Here is a 25,222-nt window from a genome sequence, read left to right as displayed (position 1 = left end):
AGCCAGGCTCTTCTCAGTGGTGCCCAGTGACAGGACCAGAGGCAGTGGGCACAAACTGGAACTCAGTAGATTTCCTTTGAGCAAAAAAAAAACAAACAACTTTTTTTTTTTTTTTTCCCTTTGAGGGTGAGTGATCACTGACCAGTGATTACTGGTTGCCCAGTGAGGTTTTGGAGTCTCCATCATTGGAGATAATCAGAGGCTGTCTGGATCTGGTCCTGAGCAACTGGCTGTGGGTGTCCCTGCTTGCATAGGGGATTTGGAGCAGATATCTCCAGAGGTCCCTTCCAGTCTCAGTCGTTCTGTGTGTGACTTGAACAATCTTTGGAGTCATAGAATCACAGAATCTCTGAATGGTTGAGTTGAAAGGGACCTTTACCAGTTATCTAGTCTACTCCCCCTGCCCTGTAAAGGGACATCTTTCATGAGATCAGGTTGCTTAAAGCCCTTGACCAACCTGAGTATGAATGCTTCCAATTATGGGGCATCCAGCACTTTTCTGGGTAACACGTTCCAGTATCTCACCACCCTTATTGTAAACTCTTATGTCAAATCTGTGTCTAGCTTCTCAGTTTAAAACTGTTGCCCCTTCTTCTGTCAGTAGAGGCCTTGTTAAAAAGTCTCTCTCCATATTTCTTTTAAGCCCCCTTTTTTAGATTGAAAGATTGTGACAAGGCTACCGCAGAGCCTTCTCTTCTCCCAGCTGAATAGCCCCAACTCTCCACTTCTCTTCATATGAGAGGTATTTTAGCCCCCTGATAATTTTTGTGGCCCTCTCTTGGACCCACTCCCAACAGGTCCAGGTCTTTCTTGTGCTGAGGACCCCAGAGCTGGATGCCGTACTCTAGGTGGGGTATCACTAGAACAGAGTAGAGGGAGATGATCCCTTCCCTTGTCCTACTGGCCGTGTCCTGGGAGCTTGTGTGAAGATGTGACTACATACTTGTATGTAGTTTTCATACAAATGTGATCTCCTCAAACATTCCCTAAGAGATATCCAGCTTCAAGGCATGGGCTTTGTAGTTGTTGTAGCAAGTCACTGTATTCACGCTTCTAAGCTTTGCTGGGATCAGAACAGAGTATGGCTGCTTTGATAAGCTGGTCTAAGTTGGCTTGGTTGCAATGCATGCTGGTGTATATATTTCTGCTTCAGAACTGTAGTTCTTGTACATCCAGAGAATAATTTTGGCTTTATCTGTGTGATTTTTCTATATATAAAAAGTTATGTATTGTCATGGTTTAACCTTAGCTGGCAAGTAAGCACCACAAGAGCCAGTTGTTCACTCGCCCTGCATCAGGATGGGGAAAGAATTGGAAGAGTAAAAGTATGGGTCAAGATAAAGATGATTTAACAGCTAAAGCAAAAGCTGGCATGCAAGCAAAGCAAAGCAAGGAATTCATTCACCACTTCCCATGGGCAGGCAGGTGTTCAGCCATGCCCAGGAAAGCCTGTTGTGATGGTTACTCGGGAAGACAAATGCTGTAACTCTGAACGTCCACACTTCCTTCTTCTTCCCCCAGCTTTACATGCTGAGCATAATGTCATAGGGTATGGAATATCCCTTTGGTCATTTGGGGTCAGCTGTCCCTGCTGTGCCCCCTCCCAACTTCTTGTGCACCCCCAGCCTGCTCGCTGGTGGGGTGAGGAGCAGAAAAGGCCTTGACTCTGTAAGCCCAGCTCAGCAATAACAAGACAACTCTATTATGAACGCTGTTTCCAGCACAAATCCAAACCATAGCCCCACAGTAACTACTATGAAGAAAATTAGCTCTATCCCAGCCCAAACCAGCACATGTATATATATTATTCCATTATTTGCATCTCCCCTTATTTAAAAAAAAAAAAAAAAAAAAAAAGGTGAAAAAAGTACAGTACTGCTAGTTCTTTGCATTCTGGTGCTCTTCCTTGGAGACTGGTTGCCAAATCTATAGTCAATGCCAAAGGGGAAGGTATAGTACAGTCGCATTTATTCATTCCTGTGGCAATATATTGCCTAGTTCTTCTGAAAGGATGTCCTTTTACTCCCTTATAGACTCACCATTATAGTTGGATTCTGAACAACAAATTTACTAGAATCTTCATCTGTTCTGTTTCCAGAGTATGAGCTTATAGGTTATGGAAGAAATACATACATGTGCTTAAGTACATGAACGTGCACTCTTGCAGAGTTTCTGTCACATTTCTTGTGTTCAGTCTACAGTCACTCAGGTCTTCCTGATGCTGTTTTTATCTTCCATTACAGAGAAAGTGAATCAGTATTTTGTTTCATCCCAGTCCTGCAAGTCATGCACTTCTTTTCCTGGGCTGTTTTTTTTTTTCCAAAATTGACCTTTCAGAAGCGTCTCTAGCAGAATAGGAGATTGATGTTTGCCCCTGTGCTGGTTTCATATTTATCTATCTGGTCTCATCATGTTCTCTTTTCCTTTAGTTTAAATTATTATTTTGCATGGGATACTGTATTGGCTGTTTCACTGCAGTCAAGATAAATGAGAGCTATAGTGTTTCCTGATCTGGGAAATGCACTTTATTATTAAATTGTAAAATAAAACTGACATGGTTGACTTTTGGTAAACTCATGTTGCATTTAATTAAATTTTCCATTTACTTCAGAGACGTTCATTATCTTTCCTTGACAATTTATTTTAAGTATTGTGCAGTATTTAAATGTGACTAATGGGCTTTCCATTCATGAATCACTACCAATCCCTATGAACTTCTTAAATACAAGCATTACCTTTTGTTTGCTTCCTAGCCCATCTAGATCGTAAGGGTTTACAAAGATGGGCTAAAAGGTGACTTCAGTCAGTTTTCTACCAGCCTTGCCTGAAGAAATGCTTTTCTAACTTTTCTCTGGTCACTTTACACTTGTCTGAGCTTTTTACACAAGGGTGTTGGAATAAGGATTGGTATTAGTGTTGTGACACAACATCATTCTCTAAGCAGAACTGAGTGGTCTATTCTGTTTAAACCTCTTAGAGTGATCATGTCTAGTCTTGAAGAAATACTTATTTTCATGTATTTGTCTTTCAGAACAATGGATCACTTGCTTGGTGCCAGAATCATAAACAGTGTTCAAAGGTACGTCCTTTTTTCCCCCTTCTCATTTAAGTTACCTAATTACTTTCAGACTCTTGTCTGTAGATTAAGTGCTTTTCATCTCAGCCTGTTTTCGGAAGCATCTGTTTCTATTTTATTTAGAAAGCTCAATCTGTAAGAAAATATCCAAAATTCAACCAGAGTGATTTACTCTTTCAGGACAAAGGCATCATGTTTGAGGATACATATCAAGCTTAGTTAAACCAATATAATTTTGTGGTTATTAACAAACTTTTCACTGGCTAAAATCTGGTGTATCATTTCGTTCTTTCAGTATTTTTGGTCATAAGAGAGTAAAACTGTCAATCACTTCAAAATCTTCCTCCAATAGCACTGAGGTGTGTCAACATTCAACATTTCAATCAGTTTGGTTATTTAATTTTTAGCCTGACAGTGAATTTCTGTGAAAAAATACTTGATACAAATCCTAGTGGCTTTACTGATGCCCTGTCCTATCCTAGCAGTTTAATCCTGAAAAACTAGAGGGTAGGTGGGCTAATTGTCAACTGATTCTCCTGTGCAAGAGTCTTTCTATGGTGCCTGGGTAGAATCAACAATGATTTGGCAGCTTTGGTGGGTCAGAGTAGAATTACTGATGCTGACTGTTTGTAAACATCATGAAAGATGTATCCACTGGAAATTTACCTGAAAATGCTGAAGGTAGTATTTTTGTCTAATCTTCCTGGAAATGTATTTCTACAATAAATTTAGCTTTTTAACTTTGATACTTATGTTTTATTCTGTGAAGGTTGTACTGTAAATGGGATTAAATCCAAGTAGCATTGCTCTGTATTGTTTTAATAATGTAATCTATGTAAATGCTGGTGCTAACCCTTGATTTTAACACATGACAATTTCTTACCTACATTTAAAAAGTGAGATATTACTGATGTCCTGATTTAGCTTCTGTTGAAATTAATGGGATTGGAAATGGACCAATTTGTTCTTGACTGTTCCATTGTAGGAAAATAAAACAAAGTTGATCGCTTTTGTCAGTAGTAAAAACAAGGTTTAACAACATGAGTATAAGAAGAGAGTGGAACATTTCCTGTTAGGTGTGCCACACTGGGAAGGGTTGCACTTCTGCAATGAAATCTCGTAATTCTTAAAAAAACCCAAACAGGTGCAGAGAATGTGTGTCATCATAACGGAATTGTCTTTTAAGGAAAGCGTGGGAGTCTTGTACCGCAGTGATCCTCATGTAATTTTCTTTTTCATTCACTTATGAAAGCTGCCATGGTATGTAATCTGAAGGGTTTTCCAGTGGTTTGTATCTGCCTAACAAAGAAGGAATCATACAAGAAAGGTTGTCCAGCTTTTAAAGCAGAGCATGCCCAAGTTCACAGAATCCACATAAGATGTATATAAGGTATTGTGAATTTAAGGTTCACCTCAAGATTTTATGTCTCTTTAAATCAGTGTAGGAATGCTACAAATTAATATTATATTGGAATACAAAATGCAACAACTGTTTAAGTTTTACATAACATATACTTTACAGTCATACTATCTTATATTTTCATTCTTTCTTAGGAAGGTAATACATTTTCCTTATGAAAGTAGCTGTGTTATGTTTAGAAAAAGAAATAAATATAAACTTCGTCAAATTGTTAGCAGAGCTGAACATTAGCAGAATGTTTTTGTTTCAGGCAAACTTTGGTGTTCTGTGTTTTCCAATGCAAAGTCAAACAATTGTGTTACCTAACTGCAACTTCCAAAGCAGTGCAGGGGATTGAGCTAACCTTTTAAAAATGCAGATCCCTTTCATTGCTTCTGAGCACCTCAGTGGAGGAGGTTTATATGAGTGTGACTCTGCTAAATATCTCAGATGAAATTTTTTCTGAAGGGTTCTCTCACCTTTGTTTTGTGGTTGTAGTGTTTAGTGACACAGCTCTTTGAGGTGATTTGTGGTAAAGTTCAGATGACAGCAAACATCCAGCTACTTTGTTAGCGGAGGGGACTTGGAAGCACAGAAGCATCTCTTGTTTGCAGAAGTATTTGCATCTGATACAAAGTGGAGAAATTTTATTTGCAAGTTGGAACAATATATGAGTTCAGGAGAAAAGCAGAAAACATCCACCAATTTTCACAACTGTATTTTTTTCTTATGCATATTAACCCACTGACTATATGCATATAGTGACTCACACAGGTGAAGGGTCTGTTTCACTCTTGTTTATTTTGACCAATAACTTCTCCTTTATGTAATCCACTTAGAATCATAGAATAGGTTGGGTTGTAAGGGACCTTTGAAGGTCATCTAGTCCAGCCCCCTTGCAATAAGCAGGGACATATTCAGCCAGATCAGGTTGCTCAGAGCCCTGTTGAACCCAGCCTGAAACATTTCCAGGGATGGGGCATCTTGCCACCTCTCTGGGTAACCTGTTCCAGTGTTTCATTGCCCTCATCATAAAGAATGTCTTCGTTATATGTGGTCTTAATCTACCATCTTTTAGTTTAAAACCACTACCCCTTGGCCTGTTGCAACAGGCCCTGCTAAAAAAATTCTCCCCATCTTTCTTATAAGTCCCCTTTAAGTACTGAAAGGCTGCTATAAGGTATCCCTGGAGCCTTCTCTTCTCCAGGCTGAAAAATGCCAATTCTTATCCTTTCCTCATAGGAGAGGTGTTCCATTCCAATGATCATTTTTGTGGCCTCCTCTTGACTTGCTACAACAGGTCTATGTCTTTCTTGTGCTGAGTGCTCCAGAGTGTGGTCTCACCAGAGCAGAGTAGAGGGGCAGAATTGTTTCCCTTGGCCTGCTGGCCATAGTGCTTTGGGTACTTTCTGGGCTGCAGATGCACATTGTCAACTCATGTCCAGCTCTTAATCCAGCAGTATTGCCAAGTCGTTTTTGGCAGGGCTGCTCAGCAACTTCATCCTCCATCTGTATTGATGCTGGGGGTTACCCTGACCTAGGTGCAGGATCTTGCACACATGGGCCCACTTCTCGTGCTTGCCTAAGTCCCTCTGGATGGCGTCCCTTCTCTCAGCTGTGTCAGCTGCACTACTCAGCTTCGTATTACCTTCAAAGGGCCTTTTGAGGGTGCACTTGATCCCACTGTCTGTGCCATCGATAAAGATATTAAACAGTACTGGTTCCAGTATGAACCTCTGAGGAACACCACTTGTCACTGATCTCCATCTGGACATTGAACCATTGGCCACTATGCTCTGGATGCAAACATCCAACCAATTCCACATCCACTGAACAGTCCATCCAGCAAGTCCATATCTCTCTAATTTAGAGAGGAGGATATTGTGGGGGACTGTATCAAAGGCTTTACAGAAGTCCAGATAGACCATATCCTTAGCTCTTCCCTTGTCCACTGGTGTGATCACTCCATCATAGAAGGCCACTAGGTTGGTCAGGCAAGACTTGCCCTTGCTGAAACCATGCTGGCTGTCTCACATCACATCCTTGTCCTCCATGTGCCTTAGCATAGCTTCTAGGAGGATCTGTTCTGTGATCTTCCCAGAGACAGAGGTGAGGCTGACAGGTTGGTAGTTCCCAGAGTCTTCCTTTCTACCCTTTTAAAAAAATGGGTGCAATGTTTCCCTTTTTCCAGTCACCAGGGTCCTCACCTGACTGCCATGACTTTTCAGATATCATGGAGAGTTCCTTGGAAACTACATCTGCCAATTCCCTCGTGATTCTGGGATGTATCTTGTTAGGTCCCATAGGCTTATGCTTGTTCAGCTTCCTCAGGTGGTCACATACCTGATGTTCTCTTACAGTGGGATGGATGTTGCTCCCCCAGTCCCTGCCCTGAGGTCCATCCACTTGAGATGTGCGGGAAGAGAGGCTGTCAGTGAAGACTGAGGCAAAAAAAGGTTGAGTACCTCAGCCTTATCCTCGTCTGTTGTTACCAGTCTTGTTCATCAGGAGGGTTATGCTTTCTTTGACCTTCCTTTTCTGGCTGACATACCTATAGACATGCTTCTTATTATTCTTTGTGTCCCTTGCCAAGTTCAGCTCCAGCTGTGCCTTAGCCTTCCTGACATCATCCCTACTTAACTGGGCAGCATCCCCATACTTTTCCCAGGATACCTGTCCCTGTTTCCACTGCCGGTGTATTTCCTTCTTGCTCTTTAGTTTTACCAGCAGGTCTCTGCTCAGCCATGCCTGTCTCTTGCCTTCCTTTCTTGATTTTACACCTGGGGGTCGAGAGCTCTTGCACTCTATGGAAAATGTCCTTGAAGATCTGCCAGCTCTGTTCTGCTCCCTTGTCCCTGAGGGCAGTTTCCCAGGGGAGTCCTATTGCTTGAACAGCTGAAACTTTGCTTTCCTAAAATTCAGGGTCCTGACTTTACTCTTCACCTGACCCATATCCCTCAGGACTGTGAACTCCACAAGTGCATGATCGCTGCAGCTAGGCTGCCTCCAATCTTGACATCACTGATTAACTCACTTGAACTAAAGCATTACAGTAATCACTGAGTTTGTTGAACAACCTCCCACTAACAGCTGTGTGTGGGTTAAGGTACTACTTGATGTGTGAAGCACTGTCAGAATCTGGCCCAATAAAACAGTCTGCAAGGATGACTTAAGTACTTCCAGGATAACAATGTCACAATGGAGGTTTGATCTCTTTGATCAATGGCAATAAAGTGGTTTATGTTGTATTTTGAATTCCCTCACTGACTTCACCTTTGCTATTGGATTTAGCTTTCAAATCTTTACATAATTCTTGTTTAAATCCTTGTCTCTCCTTAACTTACCCTCTGAAAATCTTTATGTAGTATTTTGCCACTTTCTCTCCAGTATTGTCACTATTCTGTATGCCCATCTACCTGTTTCTTAGAAGTCTACCAAATAATCAGTGAATTGTTTAGGTTGGAAGGAACCTCGTGAGATCTGCTAGTGCAATGCCTCTACTCAAGCAGGGCCAGCTAGAGCAAGTTATCCAAACTCACGTCCATTTGGGTTTTGAGTATCTCCACAAATGAAGACCACAGTCTCTCTGGGCAACCTATTCTAGTGTTTGACCACCCACACAGGAAAAAAAGGTTTTTGTGTTTCCTGGTTTTTAATTAATGCCCATCACCTCTTGCCTGGTCTGTGGGCATGATTAAGAAGAGCCTGGCTCCCTCTGCTTTTCATCAGTTATTTATAAACATGGGTAAGATCCCCCTGAACCTTCTTTTCTCCAGACTGAACAGTCCCAGCTCTCTGAGCTTCTCTGTATATGGCAGATGCTCCAGTCCCTTAATGGTATTCATAGCCCTATGTTTTCTTCTTTTCTACTTATGCTTTCCAAGCCCAAAATGACTCCTGTCTACTGTCATTCACAAAGCTCCTGTCCTGTCCTTGAAATCCCACTGCCTTCTGTCATCTCATTAACAGCAAGTCTTGCTAAACTGTATGTAAATGCATAGTGTTTGCTGTTCCTGCTCCATTTTGCCAGTTTGCTTTTAGCGTGAGCTCCATAGTGCCGAGGTTGTTCTCAAGTATTTGGAAGTGCTGAGCACATGACAGGTGCTTCCCTGTAAAAACAACACTAAGAGCCGAATGCCAGTGAGAGTAACATGAAATGACAAAGTGCCCTACATTGATGCTGGTTTAGTGAAAAATGTATTATAGCCCTAAGGGGGGGCAAAATGACTGGGAAAGGCATTTCAAGAGAGTTTCTGAAGTAGAGATATTTTTTATTTTTTTTTAACTGCTTCTTAACAGAAGTGGGGTTTTTTTGTAAGCAACTGAAAGTCAAAAGACCAGCAGGCATAATGCAGAGCTATATGTGCAGTGGCATTTACAAGGATTGGAGATAAATGGGGATCATCATAACGCACTGTGAATTGCAATACAACTTTCTTGTTCCCACCAGCCAAGGCAGTGGTCCCAGATCGATTGATTCTGCAGAAAGGCTGTTTTTTGAGTTTTCAGAACTGAGAGGAAAATGTGAAAATAAAGATAAATAAGTTTATACAAATGCTGCAGCCAAATAAACAGACTGTTTCAAACACGGGGCTCTAATTTCTGTTTAGAATAATATGCACTCCTGAATTCAGTCTGTGAGCAATTGTTTCAGGTTTCCAGCTGAGCTCTTTCCAAAGATAATGCAGGTGGAAAGATGAGTTAATGGTTTAAACAATTAGAGATTTGATGCACTCTTCCATCTGTCAAAGCCCACTGAAATGAAAGCTCACAGTTTTAATTTGTGCCTCCAGCATCTAACTCAGTCTGAAATGGTGTCAGTGATTTGCCCTGCGCACAGTACTGTCATTCTTATGGTAAGCATTCTGTGCACACATGCTGGGAGACTTTTATCAAACATATTAGTGTGCATTTGAGAGATCATTAGCCTGACGTAGCTGGAACATTCCAGGTTTCTTAGCCTGGAAACTCGCATCTCTGCTGGAAAGTATGTTGAACCGCTGTTATTTACACAAGAAAGCTACAGCAGGATGGGGATAGCTTTGTAAAATTCAAGAGGAATGGTGGTTCTTGGTACTGTCAACCTATCGTGATTTAAGTACCACCCATGAGAGGATGAGATAGTGGGTGTAAAAAAAATACTCTTCCTTGATCTGCTAGAGAGAGTGTTTTTCTTTCATCTAGTAAAAGATAAGGTAAAACCATTTAATAGAATCAGAGTTCATAAGAATTGGTCAGGTTATTGGTGTGCTAAATAGACAAAATAATCGTGAGCATATAAGAAGTAAGAAGGCAGATGCAATACTTACGGAATATTTGATGTTTTTTTATATTCATCTATAAAAAGGTAAAGGGGGCTGAGAGAACCACAGTGGTTAGAAAATTAAAGCTGAACTAGTCAGGAAATAGGTTGACTGAAGTTTCTGGATATTTGTGTTTGGGGAAATAGAAGAAAGAGCTTTGTGATTCAGTGTTTGTTTATACAGAAGCATGAGTGTATAAATGTGCTGTGATGACAGGAATCCCTTTGTTCTCTAAGGGCCTTGAGAACTGACAAATACAGAGTTACAGTCCAAACAGTGTTTACAGTATTTTGTAATCCTCTGATGTAGTGCTCCATATTTGTGGATATCAAGCTTTATTTTTCGGGTATCAAATAAATAGTTGTATTGGAACATGGAACACTGAAAAAAGTGGAAATGAAGAAGGTTCACATTCTTCACAGCTTCCATGTTGGATCACATCAGTCATCCTTCCAGACTAATACTGTGTTACCAGCTAGGTTCTCCATAGGTAAGTAAACCTATAGGTCTGGGCTAACCTGCTGGTAGAAGAAGCTTACTTAAGCCCTATTACTTATTTTTGTGTGGTACTGTGAAACGTAAGGGTATTTGCTTTTCAAGACACGAGTTTTTGTTTCTCAGCTCTTACTGTTTATTGTTTTGTTCACCTTAAATGTTTTTGTCTTGAAAAACAGACTTCAGACCTTGATGGAAGGTGCTTTGCTGGGCCTTCATTTTGAATGGCCCTGCTGATAACCTTCTGTCTCTAGAATGAATGGTTAGAATCAAGTTATTATTATTTTTCTTCTGGTAAAGGATTTATCACCACTGCTAGAGCCCTTATGATCGGTAGGGAGGAAAGGATCATATTGGTTGTCTGTCCCTGTACCCCAGGTTGCCGTTGATACAGATTTCTGCTGAGTTAGTTTCTCATTGATCTTCATTGTGGATTTTTAGAAAAGGTTGGCTCTTTGGGAGCTTGTTTTTCTTGCCAGCTGTATTTGGTCTACTTTGTTAACAGAGTTAAGCAGGTCTGATCATTATGCTGTGTGAAATTTGAACTACCGAATACTGAGCAAACTGAGCCAATGCTGAGCATAACTAGCCAAAGATTAAGTAACTCTATTTCGTAGTGAAAGGACACAAAATTGTCATTAATGACTGAACTGTGCCAATGGTTCATGGGGATAAAAGCATAGCAGTCTCAATTCTGGTCTCAGAAATACAAATGCTGGATTTAGACCTTAAGTCTGCATACTCTACACTATGTACAGACATACACTACAGCTGAAGGAGAAGTGTGTGCATGGGCGCATGCATGTGCGCACACACACACACACATACCCAAGAGATATTTATTGAAGCTGGCATACTGAAGCACTAAATGCTTCTTTAACTTAGCTTTATCCGCCTCAGTGAATACTGTTCAGAATCCAGGGATATTCAGACTGCAGAACCCTTTATTTAGAGGTATTTGAGCACAAAAATAATCCCTTCCTAGAAACTTTTGAAATGGCAGTGGAGCTATGCAGCCTAATGAACTATAAATTTTTGTCATCTAGAAAGCAGTTTATTAAGTAACATCTAGCAGAAGGCAAATCATCACTGGAACAACACTGGTCAGACAGTAAAGACAGACAGTACCACTAAGACTAAGGAAAATCAGCAGTAAATCTGCTTGAAAACAAGCAACAGATTTATCCTTCTAAATCTTTAGTTTTCCCAGGTCTGTCACACCACTCAGTTTACTCAAAGCTTGTACATATTTTTTTCTCATCTTTCAGTAACTTCGCACTCTATATGCAGAGGGAAATATGTAACATGGAAGTGTATTTGAGATTTTGATTTCCCAAATACAGTCTTAGTTCCCTGAGCTCAGCTGCATGAATTAGTGTTTTGAAATTTTAATAGCTGTCATAAGTCAGAGAATCTATACAAAATCTATAACTTTGCAGTTGAGATGAGAATCTTGATTTTATCTTATTAAATTACATTTCATTAACCTAATTAATTCTAGGTGCAAAGGAGGCTGTAATAGTCTGTTTAAATGTATGGTCCTCTTCTCCTTTTGGGGGAGACAACTGCAGAGTTAGATCAAATACAGCTCTACTTAAGTGACAAAGACAAAATGTACTTGCATTGACCTTTAATGTAGTAATAAAATATATTCAAGCCACTGTAAAGGCACAGAGCCTGAAAACTACGTATATCTATCTGTATCTTAGCCTTGACTTTAAAAGGAGTTTTGCTTGACTAGACCCAGGGCATTAGTCAAAATCCACTGAAGTAAGGAATACTAACTTTAAACAAGCTTTATATCCATCCATAAGGCAAGGTTGGGCTTTTTCAGGTGACCTACCTTGGAGTTTTTTCGTTACCATAGTATTAAAAGGGATATAAAAATGTGCTTGGGTAGCTGAGGTTACTGGGATGAGAGGAAGGCAACTGTCTTTGAGGCATGCAGACAAGGATGTAGGCACCTTTTTCTCCACGCACTCACTCATTGAGCTGTAAGGAAAGCATTGAGCTGGAACTGGGACCTGTGATCGTTTTCCACTACTGAGTGCCTGCAAAGAATTGGGAAACTATCAGAGCACAGAAGCATGGTCTGTCCTAAAACAGAAATTGTAGGTTTTGTTTTGTAACAAAGTGTGACGTTTGATCAGGCATTGAAGAGTTAATTCCATTTTGGCACTGTCTGTATATTGGAATAACTATACACAACAGACAAAAATATTTCTGAAAGGGTGCGGTGTTAAAGAGCTGGTTTTGCGTCATCATGGATTTTAAGCAGATCTCATTGAATTTCTGTAGAAAATTCTGCATAAAGTCAGTTTGGGGTATAATCTCAGGTTAACAGGTGAAGGCAACTGGTTTTGACAGTTCTTTGTAATAATCACACCTACTATACAGATTACAAACATGCATTCTGATTTTTAGTTAAATCAAGTGGTTTTAGCTATTGCAATGGCCTGAAGAATTTAAACACAGAGTCAGCATAGAACTACACAGATGCAAATCCCCAAAAGTGAGATAGTGACAGGAAAATACTCAGGCCTGTTTTCCAATACTCAGGCCTGTTTTCCAATACTCAGGCCTGTTTTCCAATACTGTATCATTTCTGAAGTCACTTACCCGCAATTGGGTCTAAAGGCTGCTTGCTGTATTCCAATTTAAAATTGGTTTGCTGCTTCATTTTATGCAAGTGAATAGTTATTTGGAGTGTAAAGTGAAGGGGAAAATCATAGCCATATTTCTTGAACGTTGACATACATGCTAAACATGTATAGGAAATGTGAAGAGGTAAGGTATTTCGGTTTCGTGTTCAACCTAAGGAGTTGCCCATGCAGGAATACCAACAGGATCCACTACACTAAAATGAAAGAAAGCAAAGGATAACTATTCAGCATTATACTATTTGATGCTAGTGCAAGTATGCATAAAAGGATTTCCTTTTTCAGGAAGGTGTTTTCAGCTTATGTATTTAGAAATGAAAGGATTGCCATAATTAATTCTGGAAAGGAATTTTTCCTTTGGAGCGTGAACCAGGAGACGGACTTATGAACAAGAATCTTTAACCCAGAATATCTAATGTTGTGCTGCTTATAAGATGTGAAACCTCTGGATTCCAGCAAATGTCAGAGTTCACAGCCTCTGAATTTGGATAAAGAAAACAGGTGCCTATATTTTTTCTCACAGAGGTGATATTGTTGTATTGAAAATATGTTAAATCTAAATATCCACAAATCCAAATATCCACAATAAATCAGGGCATGAATGTAAAAATAAAATTCAGTTATGGGACTTCAGATTTGAACTGCACCCTCTGAAGTTAGTAGAAATTTTCCGGAGTGAGGAATGCAGAATCAGTTTTTAAAGCAGTTTCATATTAGGAGTTAAATAACCCAATTTTATGATTTATGTAATATGTTTAGCTTTATTGTTACTAAATTTTGAACTCCTTTGAGAGGGAAGTAGACTTACTTTTGTTTTACAGAAATATGAACACTTTGTTGGCCCCAATAAACAACAAAGATACTGGTTAAACAGTAGTTGCCACTTTGTCATTGTTATCAACTTATGTCCACTTGAACCAGGCATTAGCGTCATGTGGATTCTGATGTGTTGCTTTTCCTAATGTCTGGAATTCTTTCGGTTTGGTCTGAGAATACAATACAGAGCCCGGAACGGATTCCTGGCCTGGTTCGTGCAGCTGTTGTTAGGAGGACAACTAGCTGTGCTTGCTTCTGAGTGGCAGGAGTGCTCATGGGAGGTACGGTCAGACCCAGAAGACAGAGATCAGTCTGGCTACAGTTATTAATTTTTGTTTGGATCTGGACCATATTGTTGAGTGGTATCTGAGGGTATCATTATCCACTCAGCAGGTGGAAGGTAAAGCTCCTAAAGGGCTACAAGCAAGGGATGGAACTGGAGGTTTTTGGGTGAGATTTTTGGAAGGTTAAGAGCTGTAGCTGTAAAAAAGCTCCAAGACAATGAGAACTAACACATAACTATTTAAATCAATGACAACACTGCCAAACCTGATTTTGTCACCTTGGAAGACCATTGGCTCAGCAAAAAAACCAGCTGGTGTTTCAGACCATCTTTCTGCTGGAGATCTATTCTGTCCCTATGTTACTTGGGGTTCTGTTTTCCTACCTCTTTATCATTGAAGGTACCTGCGTGACAGAAGTATTGTGTTTCTTTATAGTTCAGCTGTTCCTGCTGCACAATTTCTTCATCCAAAGTCGTCATTCACTTTGCGTCATCTTACACAACTCCTACGATAATCATAACCTAATTTTTTTTGTGGGGTCATGATACAGAAAATAATCACCTTTTAATTGCTCGTTTTCTTCAAAAGATGAATTAAATCTTTCAGTTTCATAACTGAATATTTTAAAATTAATCTGTAGTTACATAATACATTTGAATAACAAATTAATGTTTAAAAAGTGATGTGGTCAGTAGATTTCTTGCCTTATTTTTTCTTTTTAATTTCTACCCTTACTGTTAAATAAACTGGAACCAGGAGAACTAAAATAACATAGCTTTATTGTTTGGAAATAGATTTTTTTGTTAAAGGATAATGGTGGTGCTTAAAATCACAATAGTACTTCATTCAAAGTAGTATCTGGCTGTAGAAGAAATCATCAGATTTTCATGTTTTCTGTGTTTAATAAGGGTTTGTCAGTACTGCAGAAAGAAGAATTTAATTCCTTAAATGGCAAGTAAGTAGGTCATCATCATCTTCAGGGAAAGGCTTATTTGTCCTCATTTTTCCTGGGTCCAGCATTATGCAAATTCATTTTATAATGCACTTGAAAGTAGTTATTGTAAGGAAGTGGGTGTATCTATATGCAGTTCTTTAAAGATGTTATTTTATTTTTTTTAATCCAGAAGACATCAACAGGAAAATAGATTTTCAAACACTATTCATATACATGAATGTTTTTAATCACTGAAATGGGAAGATTGAATTAATTAGAAACGCAGCTCTTCTTCCTCCTCCTTACTGGTTCAGTGGTAGAAAGATGGTCAAATGTAATACTGATATAAAAGTGTAAAGTGGTGAAGTGTATGATGCACTTAATGGCTATTTAAACTACTTTTGGCAGATCGTATAAAAATGTTAAATGCATTGGTGCTATTCTGTAAAAGAGTAAGTGGACAGTATGGTGGTGAAGGGGCAGTGAAGAGGCAGCGTAGTGGTGTAGGCAGATCACATACCCACATGCCAACAAATTGCAGGGATCATTCTTGCCCCACCAGCAGGATCATTCTAGTGGAGGCTTGTTGCACCACTGCCATCTGCCTACAAAGTCTTCCCCTTGTCAGTAAATGATCTGTGGATTTACTTCTCTACCTTAGTGTATTAATAAAATGTTTTGTTTGCCATGGATTAAAAAAAGACAGCAGAGTTTATATCATAATAATTTGAAGTGTTTTTCCCTCAAGTTGTCACGATTTTCTGGGTAGATCAGTGCAATTCAAACAGCTGCATGTGTTTTGTGTTTGCACAGAAACTCACTTGATTGATCTGTTAGTTTGGAGTGACATTTTAAGTGCATTACAGTTTGGTTTTTGCTTTTTTTCCTGTGGAAAGTTGTACTTTTTATTCTAGTTTTATTTAATAGTGAATTTAGGTAAAAGCTCTTGAGTATGGTTTATGGTGCTGTCCTGGAAGGGTAGGCATTTTTTCTTTATTGCTAACATTTGTTGGGTGATGGCAGGTTATCAAACAGTACAGAGCTGTTTAACACCTTGGAAGAAGACAATAAAGGAACTTGTGACACTTACTTAACAAGAAGCACTGTGCTTTGGGAAGTCTGTCAGTGAGAAGACAGGCCTTTAAAGATGTCAGGCCTATTTTGACCTTTCCACCCCTTGTTTCTATTCTACTGTTTCAGCTTTGCAAATTACTCCACATTTGGTACTTGAATTGAAAATAGACATCATGTAAACTGGAAAGAATATGAATAGCATTCAAAAAAATGATTACACTTTCTGTTCATGGCTTTGGAGTATTTTTAAAGGAAAGAAAAATATTTTCTTATTTAAATAAATTATATATGTAGTTATTTTAGGGTGGTCTGTCAAAGTGGTAAATGTTGCATCAAATCTAAGTACTACTGATGTATGGTACTGTATGCCTACAGTAATATGAGCTTCTCTGTAATGATGTATGACATTCACTTTGCAAGCTCCATGCTGTATTTTATTCAGCATTTGGACAGCATGATATTCTGACCTTGTCTGATTGGTGATCTCATGTATTGTGAATGTTGCAAGAACTGTAAACAAAGCCTGGAAGAATTGTCAAGCTGCCAAGTTGTATTGTTCTGTATCTTTTCAAGACAAAACCACATAAATTTATCTGTCTTGACACCTTTGTGTCTTGTATTAAGAAAGCCTTAACTAACTTCTCTTTAGTTCTGTGGTCTACCATCTAAAAATGCCACATCTTATAAAGAGAACAGGTGGAAAGGCTTTTAAGGAGAGGCCTCGGGGGAGATGGACTAAGTTAGGAAAAAATAACAGCAGCTAAATTGTCTAGTGCATTCCAAGATTGACAAGAGTGCATCATAAGAAGAGTGTATGAAACATTTAAATAATGCTTCTGCATTATAATTTATAAATAACTATGAATTGAGCTAATGTGTAAATACATTGTACAAATATGTTGAGTAGGAGAATACTTTTTTTGCATGAATCCCACAGCAAACAGCAGGAATTCTGAAATTGTTTTGTTTTATTGTGTTTTCTTTTCACCTTCCTCGCTCACTCCCTCAAGAAACCTATAAAAGAGAAGTGTTCCACTCTGTTCAAACCATATGGTTTTTTTTGCATCTAACTCCTGTAGGGTCTCTGGAAAATCTGAACTTAAATCTGAACCTAAATCTGTATGTAGTTTAATTTCAATTGAATACTGAGGTTGTTTTATTTGGATTATTTAATTTTTAGGTGTGAAAGATAAACACTGGGATATAGAATCACATCCTGATAATGTGGTTGTACTTTAATGATATTGCTTAAACTTGGTTTTCTAACTACTTTTGCTTTTAATGGGAAGTTGCTATTGACAATGTACATCTTCTGTAGGTATTTATAAACAATGAGAACTTCAAAAGTGAAGGAAGTGGTATAACAAAGTGGCTGTCTGAATAGAAAGTGTGATTATAGCATACATTTACTAGGATTTGTGTGTAAAGTCTTTATTTATAACAAAGTTAATCATCTTCTAGTCGAACAGTTAAATACTGAGGACATCTCTTTTTGAGTTGTCTTGTGCTTCAGCCAATTGATAGAAGATAAGCTTCTGTACGCATCCCTCCCAGCACTTTCAAAGCGCAGTGGAGCTTATTATAAATGAATGACTCATACATAGGGTGGAACAAATGCACCATTGGTAGCCTACAGAGATAATAACACTGACCTCCGGTCATTTTACAACAGAACTCTCTCGTGTAGGTCGACTTCCCACTGCTTTAAACCCAACCTAAATAGACTATTCATGGGGAACTGGATTGACAGATTAGAGATTTATATGCACAAATATAGGCCTTAGCAGCACGGTCTCTGCACTTCAGGACACGAGAAGTTGTTTAAATATCTGACCATTAAAAGCAGAGGGACATTTTTCTTTAAAGAAGTAGGTTTGTAAACTTCTTTGGACTTACTGAAATATGTAGGGTAGTCATAGAAGTCCAACCTTGCAGTCTGTGTTTATGCAGGACTTCCAATAATATGACATTGTTTCTAAATAAGGGTTATGGTAGCACGTCCACTTTCTAGGTGATATTGGGGTGGGTGAAAAGAAGACAAGATTTTAGGTTCTAAGTGTATACTTCAGAATGTATTTTTTGCTTTCTCCCCTTTAATATATATACACATAAAATGAGAAAGCAGGAATGATTTTCTAAAAGTACAAAGTTTAACATTTGTCAAATGCTATCCATTTTAGGAGGATCTTGAGATACTAAATTTAAGCTTTAGAATATGAAAGTGATAATGTACACTGGTTCAAACTTTTACACCACAAGGAATGATCTAAATATGTCAAATATCTTTATCTTCCAACTATAAATCTTAATGCTCATATAATGCAATTTGTTAGTAGAACTCATCCACCCAGTGTGTATTAGAAATTTAATTTGTACCTTTCTGCAGAAAGAATTACGTTCTTCTGCCTGATTTTAACAAAAGGTTATATTGAAAGGAATGATTTCAAAGCAGATGACAAATTACTGAACAGACATTTTTATTGCACAATAGCATTCCCCACAGAAGAAAGAAAAAAAAAAGGGAGGAGACACCCCACCCCACCCCCCCCGCCTCCTTCCCTCAATAACATTAATTTAAGGAAAAGCAGGTGAAGAGGTAACCTTCTGTTGTTTTCTTCCTTTGCTGTTCTTTTTATTTCTTTTAAAGAATCAGAATCTTAACAGGTTCTTTCCTATTTCCTGTGCCCTTTAGTACAGAACACTATGACATATAGTCGGATCTCTCAAAAAAGGTTGTTTTTTAAAATTATTATTCCAGTTATATTCTACTTGCAGAATACATGGCAAATACATCAGTGATACTGATTTACAGAGTGAAATAGTAAAAATGTTTTGGAAATTTTTATGAAAGAAAATTGTAAAGCACTGAATAGGAATTTCCGTCCAAATGTATAAATACCAGCCTGACCCCCTTAGTCAAATTTATGTGCGATACAAGATTTATTTTTTTTACTAGATCTTATAACATAAGCTACTGTGATATATTTTCAAGATGTTAATTACCTGAATCTGTTCTGATACTGTAGTTTTTGACTGTTACCGAAAGCACTGAAACTATTTCTTGATTTTTACCTGTTCCTATGCTCTGAACCTGTTCATTATCCTTTGCGAAAAACAATTAATCTGCTTCAGTGAGATTAAAGACTATTTATTTTCAAAGATATAGAGATACATTTTTTCTCAATGACATGCAATCATCTGACTTGGGAGGCTTTTTTTGAGACCTGAATCCAGAGATCTCTACTTGGTCACACTCCCACTGGACAAATCCAGCACAGCAATTTCCTGGGGCTTTCCTTTCTTTGTACCCAGGCAAAATTTCAGTGAAAGTCAAGACACTGCAGTGATACAAAGTCTTCTTTCAGCAGTAACTCCCTTCAAGTTGAAGATTTTGCAAGTGGGCTCCAAATTTGCAGTGATTTTCCACTTGGAAGTTGCAGGAGACGGGTGTGAAAAACACACACATACTCATTCTTTGTGACTGGTTAATGATGGAGGCTTTTACTCAACCACCTTGGGTAGGGAAATGTCTGGTTTTATACAGAATTCATATTTCAAGTCCAGTTGTATTTTCCTATATTGGAGCTTTTAAAAAATAACATAAAGTAGCAGCTGGTGTCTGGGAGAGATAGAAGATTTTTCATTATTATTTCTGCTGCATTATCTATGTAAACCAGCATCTAACTGTGCTGAAACGCACAATTCTCAAATGTGCTTATTTCTCTTTTTAAATTCCACTTAAACTGTTTTTAAACTGCTGTGTGCTTGGAGAGCTTTTTGATTCTTCAAATATGTGGATTGGGTTTAACCTTTGTCATGACTTTTGCTAGCATTTACAAGAATGTAGCTTTGATTGTTAGACAGAGTTGCCATGAAAAGGCAGAAAAAAAGAACACACATTTGGCATCTTCGGCTTCCAGAAGTCCCACACATCATGTCACCTCATCTTTCAGCTTTCATCCTGAACCATTGTTTTCCTGGGAAAACTTATCTTCCTTCCCTTGGGTCCAGAGTCCATTCAGCTAAGTAGACGCATCCTTCCCTCTGTAAGGGAAGAATTGGGGAAGATTTTTTTTGTTTGAAAACTGTACCTTTTAGTTGGATCTAAGTGCAAGTTTAAAATTTTGTATCTGTATCTGTTCTTGTTTTTGCTGCTTCACAAAATGTTGCTTTTACTCTAGCAGGGAACATAGGCTACACCACACTGAGAAAATTGTGGCCTGATACATGCTGAAATGTGTTTGGGACTGCTGCCTTTCTTCGAGCTACTGAAATGGTGAAGATGAGGTGTTGTGAGCTTTTTGGTTGCTGGCTTCTTTAGAGTTACACAGTATTTTAAAACTTTTTTTTTTTTTTTTTTCTGTTTGAAAACCGCTTTGAGAGAGTCATCCTGATTTTCATTTTTGGTTTAGAGTATATATTTTTATAAATGTCCAGTCAAGCTTATGTTCAAAATGGCCATGTTTGCTTTTGAATGTAACCAGTCTTCCGCAATAATGACAGCCATCGGGATACTTTGAGAGGCAATTATTTTTAGGCATTTAAAAAGAGACTGTGCAGTGAGAGGTTCCAGTGGAAAGCTAGAAATCTGTTAAAGGAGATTTGTGGTCATCCATCATAAATTTCTCCACTTGGGCCCTGATTTAGAGACACTTGTATATGCTTTCTCTATTATGTTTTTCACGTAAAATCTTGTGCCCAAGGAAGTCGGTGTAATTTTCTCTGAAAGTGTCAGTGTGGTAAGGAACAGCACTGAAGTTCGCTAAATTTGGAGTGCCATCATCGCAGATAGTGCAGTTATGAAGCTAAACAGTAGTGCTCTACTTATGACAGTTCATATGACTTCAGGATTTGCTTTTCCTCGTTGGTGCAGAAATATTTACAGGTGGTTACAGCCTGACCTCCTAGAACCTATAGAGTGCTATTTACAGGAATGTCTAGATAAAATGTCTATGCATCTACTGTAAACTGTGTCTTACTGTGGGATTATGTCGGTTTAAAATACTAGGACAATACTAAACTTCATGTCACTTTTATAGAATAGATTCAATCTCTGTTAGTGACTGATATGTCTAGTTAGGCTGAACTTACAACAAAAAAATACTAAAACCTTAGTATTTCTTTAGTTGTCTTTTTGTCCTGTAGCTAGTTCATGTCTGAAAGTGCATCCTCAAGTAGTGCCCTGTGCCCAAGCATACCCATGCTGGAGCATACTCACATCTTGCACTTGGCCTACCCTTAAAATGGAGCAGCTGTGTAGCTTGTTATGGCATTATCATTTAATTTATCTCTACTGTTTGCTTCTGTTTGGAAGTTTATGGTGAAACGTATTCTGTGAAGGCTGAGCATATTGGTGAATGCAGTTACCTTTATTATTTATATTGTGGTGTAGTCATTTGTTGAAGTTTTTATTTGTATGGGAAGCTTAATCAGGCCACAAAATTATTTCTGATAGAGCTTTTGTGCATCTAGTTATATAGGATCCTAATGCAACCAGAGCATGGGCCTACTGCTGTAGTACAAAAGAATTTATAACAACAGCAGCCTTTCTCTCTATGTAGATATTGAGCAACTTGCTTTAGTAGACTCTGCTTTGAGCAGGGGGGATTGGACTAAATGATTTCCAGAGGTCACTTCCAACTTCAGCTATTCTGTGATACAGCTATAGGTAATGAAGTAATATACCAAGAAAAAACTAGACCCTCTGATTGTTTGTAGTATGTGCTTCTTTGGACAGTGTGTTTCTTATGAGCCAAACCAGGTGTTTTAAGATGCAAAATTGAAAAGGGGAGATGGGGAACATGAAACACAAAAGGAAGAGTTGGCAGATACTGTCTTCATTATCGAACATAAAATTGTGTATTTCCTTTGAAATGCAGATTTTGTTTAAAAGAGAAAAAAGAAGAGAAGCAGCATTTAATTCATATTCAGGTTGATGTGATTTTTTTTAAAGGAACAGATAAAATGCCTTGGTGGAGGGATATGTACTAATTTTAGGCTTGCAGAGGCTGTCTTTTGAGCTGCAAGAAAGTATCATTGCTTAATTTTTAGCAATCATTAGAGGAGTATTGCAGCTAGGACTGATGGTTCTTTGGTCACTTTATAATTGCAGCAGACTTTATTCACAAGGGGGACACTGCTTGTACTTCCTGTGTGATTTACAGTTATAAGAGGAATACAGAAAAAAATATGCATTATTCTAAACTGAGTTGTGATAATGACCATATTGTCATTAAATAGAATTATGCCAGGGCTTAATCTGGGACATTAGCTAACTGCCTAAGTAGTTTCCTTGGGTTTTTCATTTACATTCACACTTACTGCTGGTGAGCGTGAGAAATCAGACTTCTGTAAGTCAGTGGATGAGAACTAAATTAACTCCTTTTTCTCCTTTCCTTTGGAGCTTGTAATTTACCTTCAACATCTGTTCTTACTGCTCCTCAAGTTCAGTTGGTTGGGCTTTCTCACTGTGAGCATTCGTTTAACGATCATTCAGAACTCAGGTTAGTGCGGTGCTAACTAGATAAATTCTAGACTAGCGTATCTTTCCTTCAAGCTGGGCTGCAGACTCTGGTGTGTGTACCACACTTGTTTAGGTTTTATACTCTGACTGAAGGGGTTATTGCCCCCAGGTGTTTATCGCTTCTTCCCTCTCCTCAGTATCCCTGTGATATTGTTTCTCCATTCTGTTACTCAAGCGATCACATCCTAACCTGCTTCAGTCAAAACAAGTTAGTTTGGACAAGTTTACATGTTTTGCTAACCAGCCTTATTTTCAGTGGAAAAAGTCAAAAGACCCACCTGCCTGAGGAGATCTCAGGGTGCAGTATTCTGTGCTGCAAAGGAAGCACACAGAACACAGAGGTGCAATACGGGTATCATCATGGCAAAATTTGAACAAGTACTTAATGCTTGGGGGGTATCCATGCTGTCATCCAGGGACAGAAAGTGATTTTAAATAATGAATCGCTTATAGGTGACTGTAACTCAGGTAGGAGCAAGATTCTTTTGGTTTAGCTGGGGTTGAGAGACACATGTTCTTATTGCTGATATACTTCAATTAGTCTTGGTAAATTCTGTGCTCTCTCTCTTCTCTAACTTCCCCATCTGAAAAATGGAATGGTATTTACCTGTCATGGACTTTGCTGGAAATAGTTTTTCAGGGTTAATAAAGTACATAGATACCACTAGGTCTGCTGTTGTAATGAAAAATAATTCTGTTCCATAAGTTTAGCATTACGTACACAGGCTTATCTAAAAATTGAAATTTTTCTCGTGAAGAAAGCTGTTTGACATTAAAATATTATTTGTCTCCTACATCTGTCTTTGTAGAAAGAAGTGTTTCAGTGAATATAGGAAACATTTGTTGTCCAGTGTCTTTGCTAGGAGTCTGCACCAACTCAAATCTGTTACAATGTTACGTAAATCAAGAATGAGAGAAAGAGAAGAAATACGAGTACATGAGATATTAACAGAATAGCAACCAAGGACAGCGCTGGTGGAAGGGAGGCTTGCTTTCTTGTGAAATGTTAGTCCTAGTCTTATATTAAATTTATTTGTAAAACTAAGAAGAAGGTAGGGAAGTTATTTTTAGGATACACATGCAGGCATTTTGGGTGCCTGGTCACTAGTGTCTGCTTGGATAATGCCACTGAAGTCTATAATTTTTCATGACATCTGATCTCAGTACAACAAAGAAAGAGTAGTGAATAACACAATGATGAAAAGGACTCATTATATTATCCTCTGAGGAAATCATGAACCCTTCTCACAGATTCTTCTAGTTATAACTATGTGTTGATTACGTTTCTTTGTGCTAAGCAGGAAGAGGATTATGCTGTATTAGTATAAATGGCTTTGCTGAAGTGGAAGCTTTACTGAGATATTTACAGAATAATCAATGTCATAATGTAATATATATTCCCTTTGTGTAGACTTATTTGGATTAATTTTGATCTTTTTAATTTCTTTTGGATGATAACTGACACAATGATAAACTGATAGGTGTGAAATAATTCTGTCATAGTTTGGCTCCTGATTTCCAGCCCCACAGATAGTTAGAGTTTGATTCTTCTTACACATCAGAAACTACTCCAGTAGATTGTTTTCAGTTAGTGTTCTCTAAATATAATAATGGTTGATGAAATATTTTAACTTTCTTAACATGTACTGGTCTGTCATGAACACTTACTGTGTTGACTGTAGTAAACTCCTGCATGGATACCAATACAGAGTAGGCTTTAGCAGTGTATTGGTGTAACATCTTGTGATAACAGTTGGTGTAATAAAGCAAGAAAATGATAAGGAAATAGGTGGGCTATGTAGTATTTTCCCTAATTCTTGCAGCTCTGTTTAATTCCTTGCTATCCTACTAGGCAGTTTGGTCTTTCCAGAAATGTTCAGAAGTTATTACACGGAGTTAAGCACAAGATCTATTTTATATAATGTATTAATTTTTGAAGTCAGACTGAAAGTTTCTTGTTTAAGTAGTGTAGGCAGAGCTGATATATAATGCAGTAAAATGTATTTGCAATATTATAGGGGACTTCAGAATGAAATTATATCTATTGTCTATCCCTAATCAGAAATGCCTGTTTTGTTATATACCTGTATTGTTATATACGTTTCTTGTTATATACATTTGAAAATCTAAATCTGCATGTAACCATTACTTTGGTACTTTAATACAGTCAGGTTCATGCTGATGAGTATTCAGAGCTAGTGTTAGCATAGCCCAGGTGGGTTAATGTACAGCATCTTAACATTTGTCTCAAAGACAGAAAGAAAGAAAAAGGGAGAGATTAATTCTAGTTTCCTCTTCTGAATCAACAGAATTAATAAAATTTAATGCTGGTAAATATTAAGGGTGGTTGTAAAGTAAGATAGATGAGTACTGAATGTGTGTCCTTTTTTTGGAGTCTTTTCCAAGGGACAGGTAACCAGTATGAGGGAGGTAGAGCAACCAAAACCCTCACCAGCTCTCAGTTTGCTGCTGCAAAACCAGCACCATTTGTGACATGACCATCAAAGCAGCATAGCCACAAAAAGAATGTCTCAAAAAGCTTCAGAAATACCAAGCTAATGCATTTATTCATCACACCAGTATTTCTCAATGTTTACATGCAGAATCAAAACAAAAAAGTCAAAAGTCATTTCTCATCCCCTTCTCTACCCACTTACT

At 38.2% G+C, this 25,222-nt stretch overlaps 1 protein-coding gene across 1 annotated transcript in view; it reads left to right on the top strand.

Moving 5' to 3' along the window:
* Window positions 1–25,222, top strand: part of ANOS1 (anosmin 1) — a 140,244-nt gene that overhangs the window by 27,806 nt on the left and 87,216 nt on the right. The window contains exon 2 of the mRNA XM_055802702.1: window positions 3,032–3,079. Within this exon, the coding sequence (XP_055658677.1) occupies window positions 3,032–3,079 (48 nt within the window). The remainder of the gene's footprint in view (window positions 1–3,031; window positions 3,080–25,222) is intronic.

This window comes from Falco peregrinus, chromosome 4 (genome assembly GCF_023634155.1).
Source record: "Falco peregrinus isolate bFalPer1 chromosome 4, bFalPer1.pri, whole genome shotgun sequence".
In the NCBI taxonomy this organism is placed as follows: domain Eukaryota; kingdom Metazoa; phylum Chordata; class Aves; order Falconiformes; family Falconidae; genus Falco; species Falco peregrinus.
Note: the sequence above shows the minus strand (reverse complement) of the source record. Positions and strands in the feature narration are given on the sequence as shown.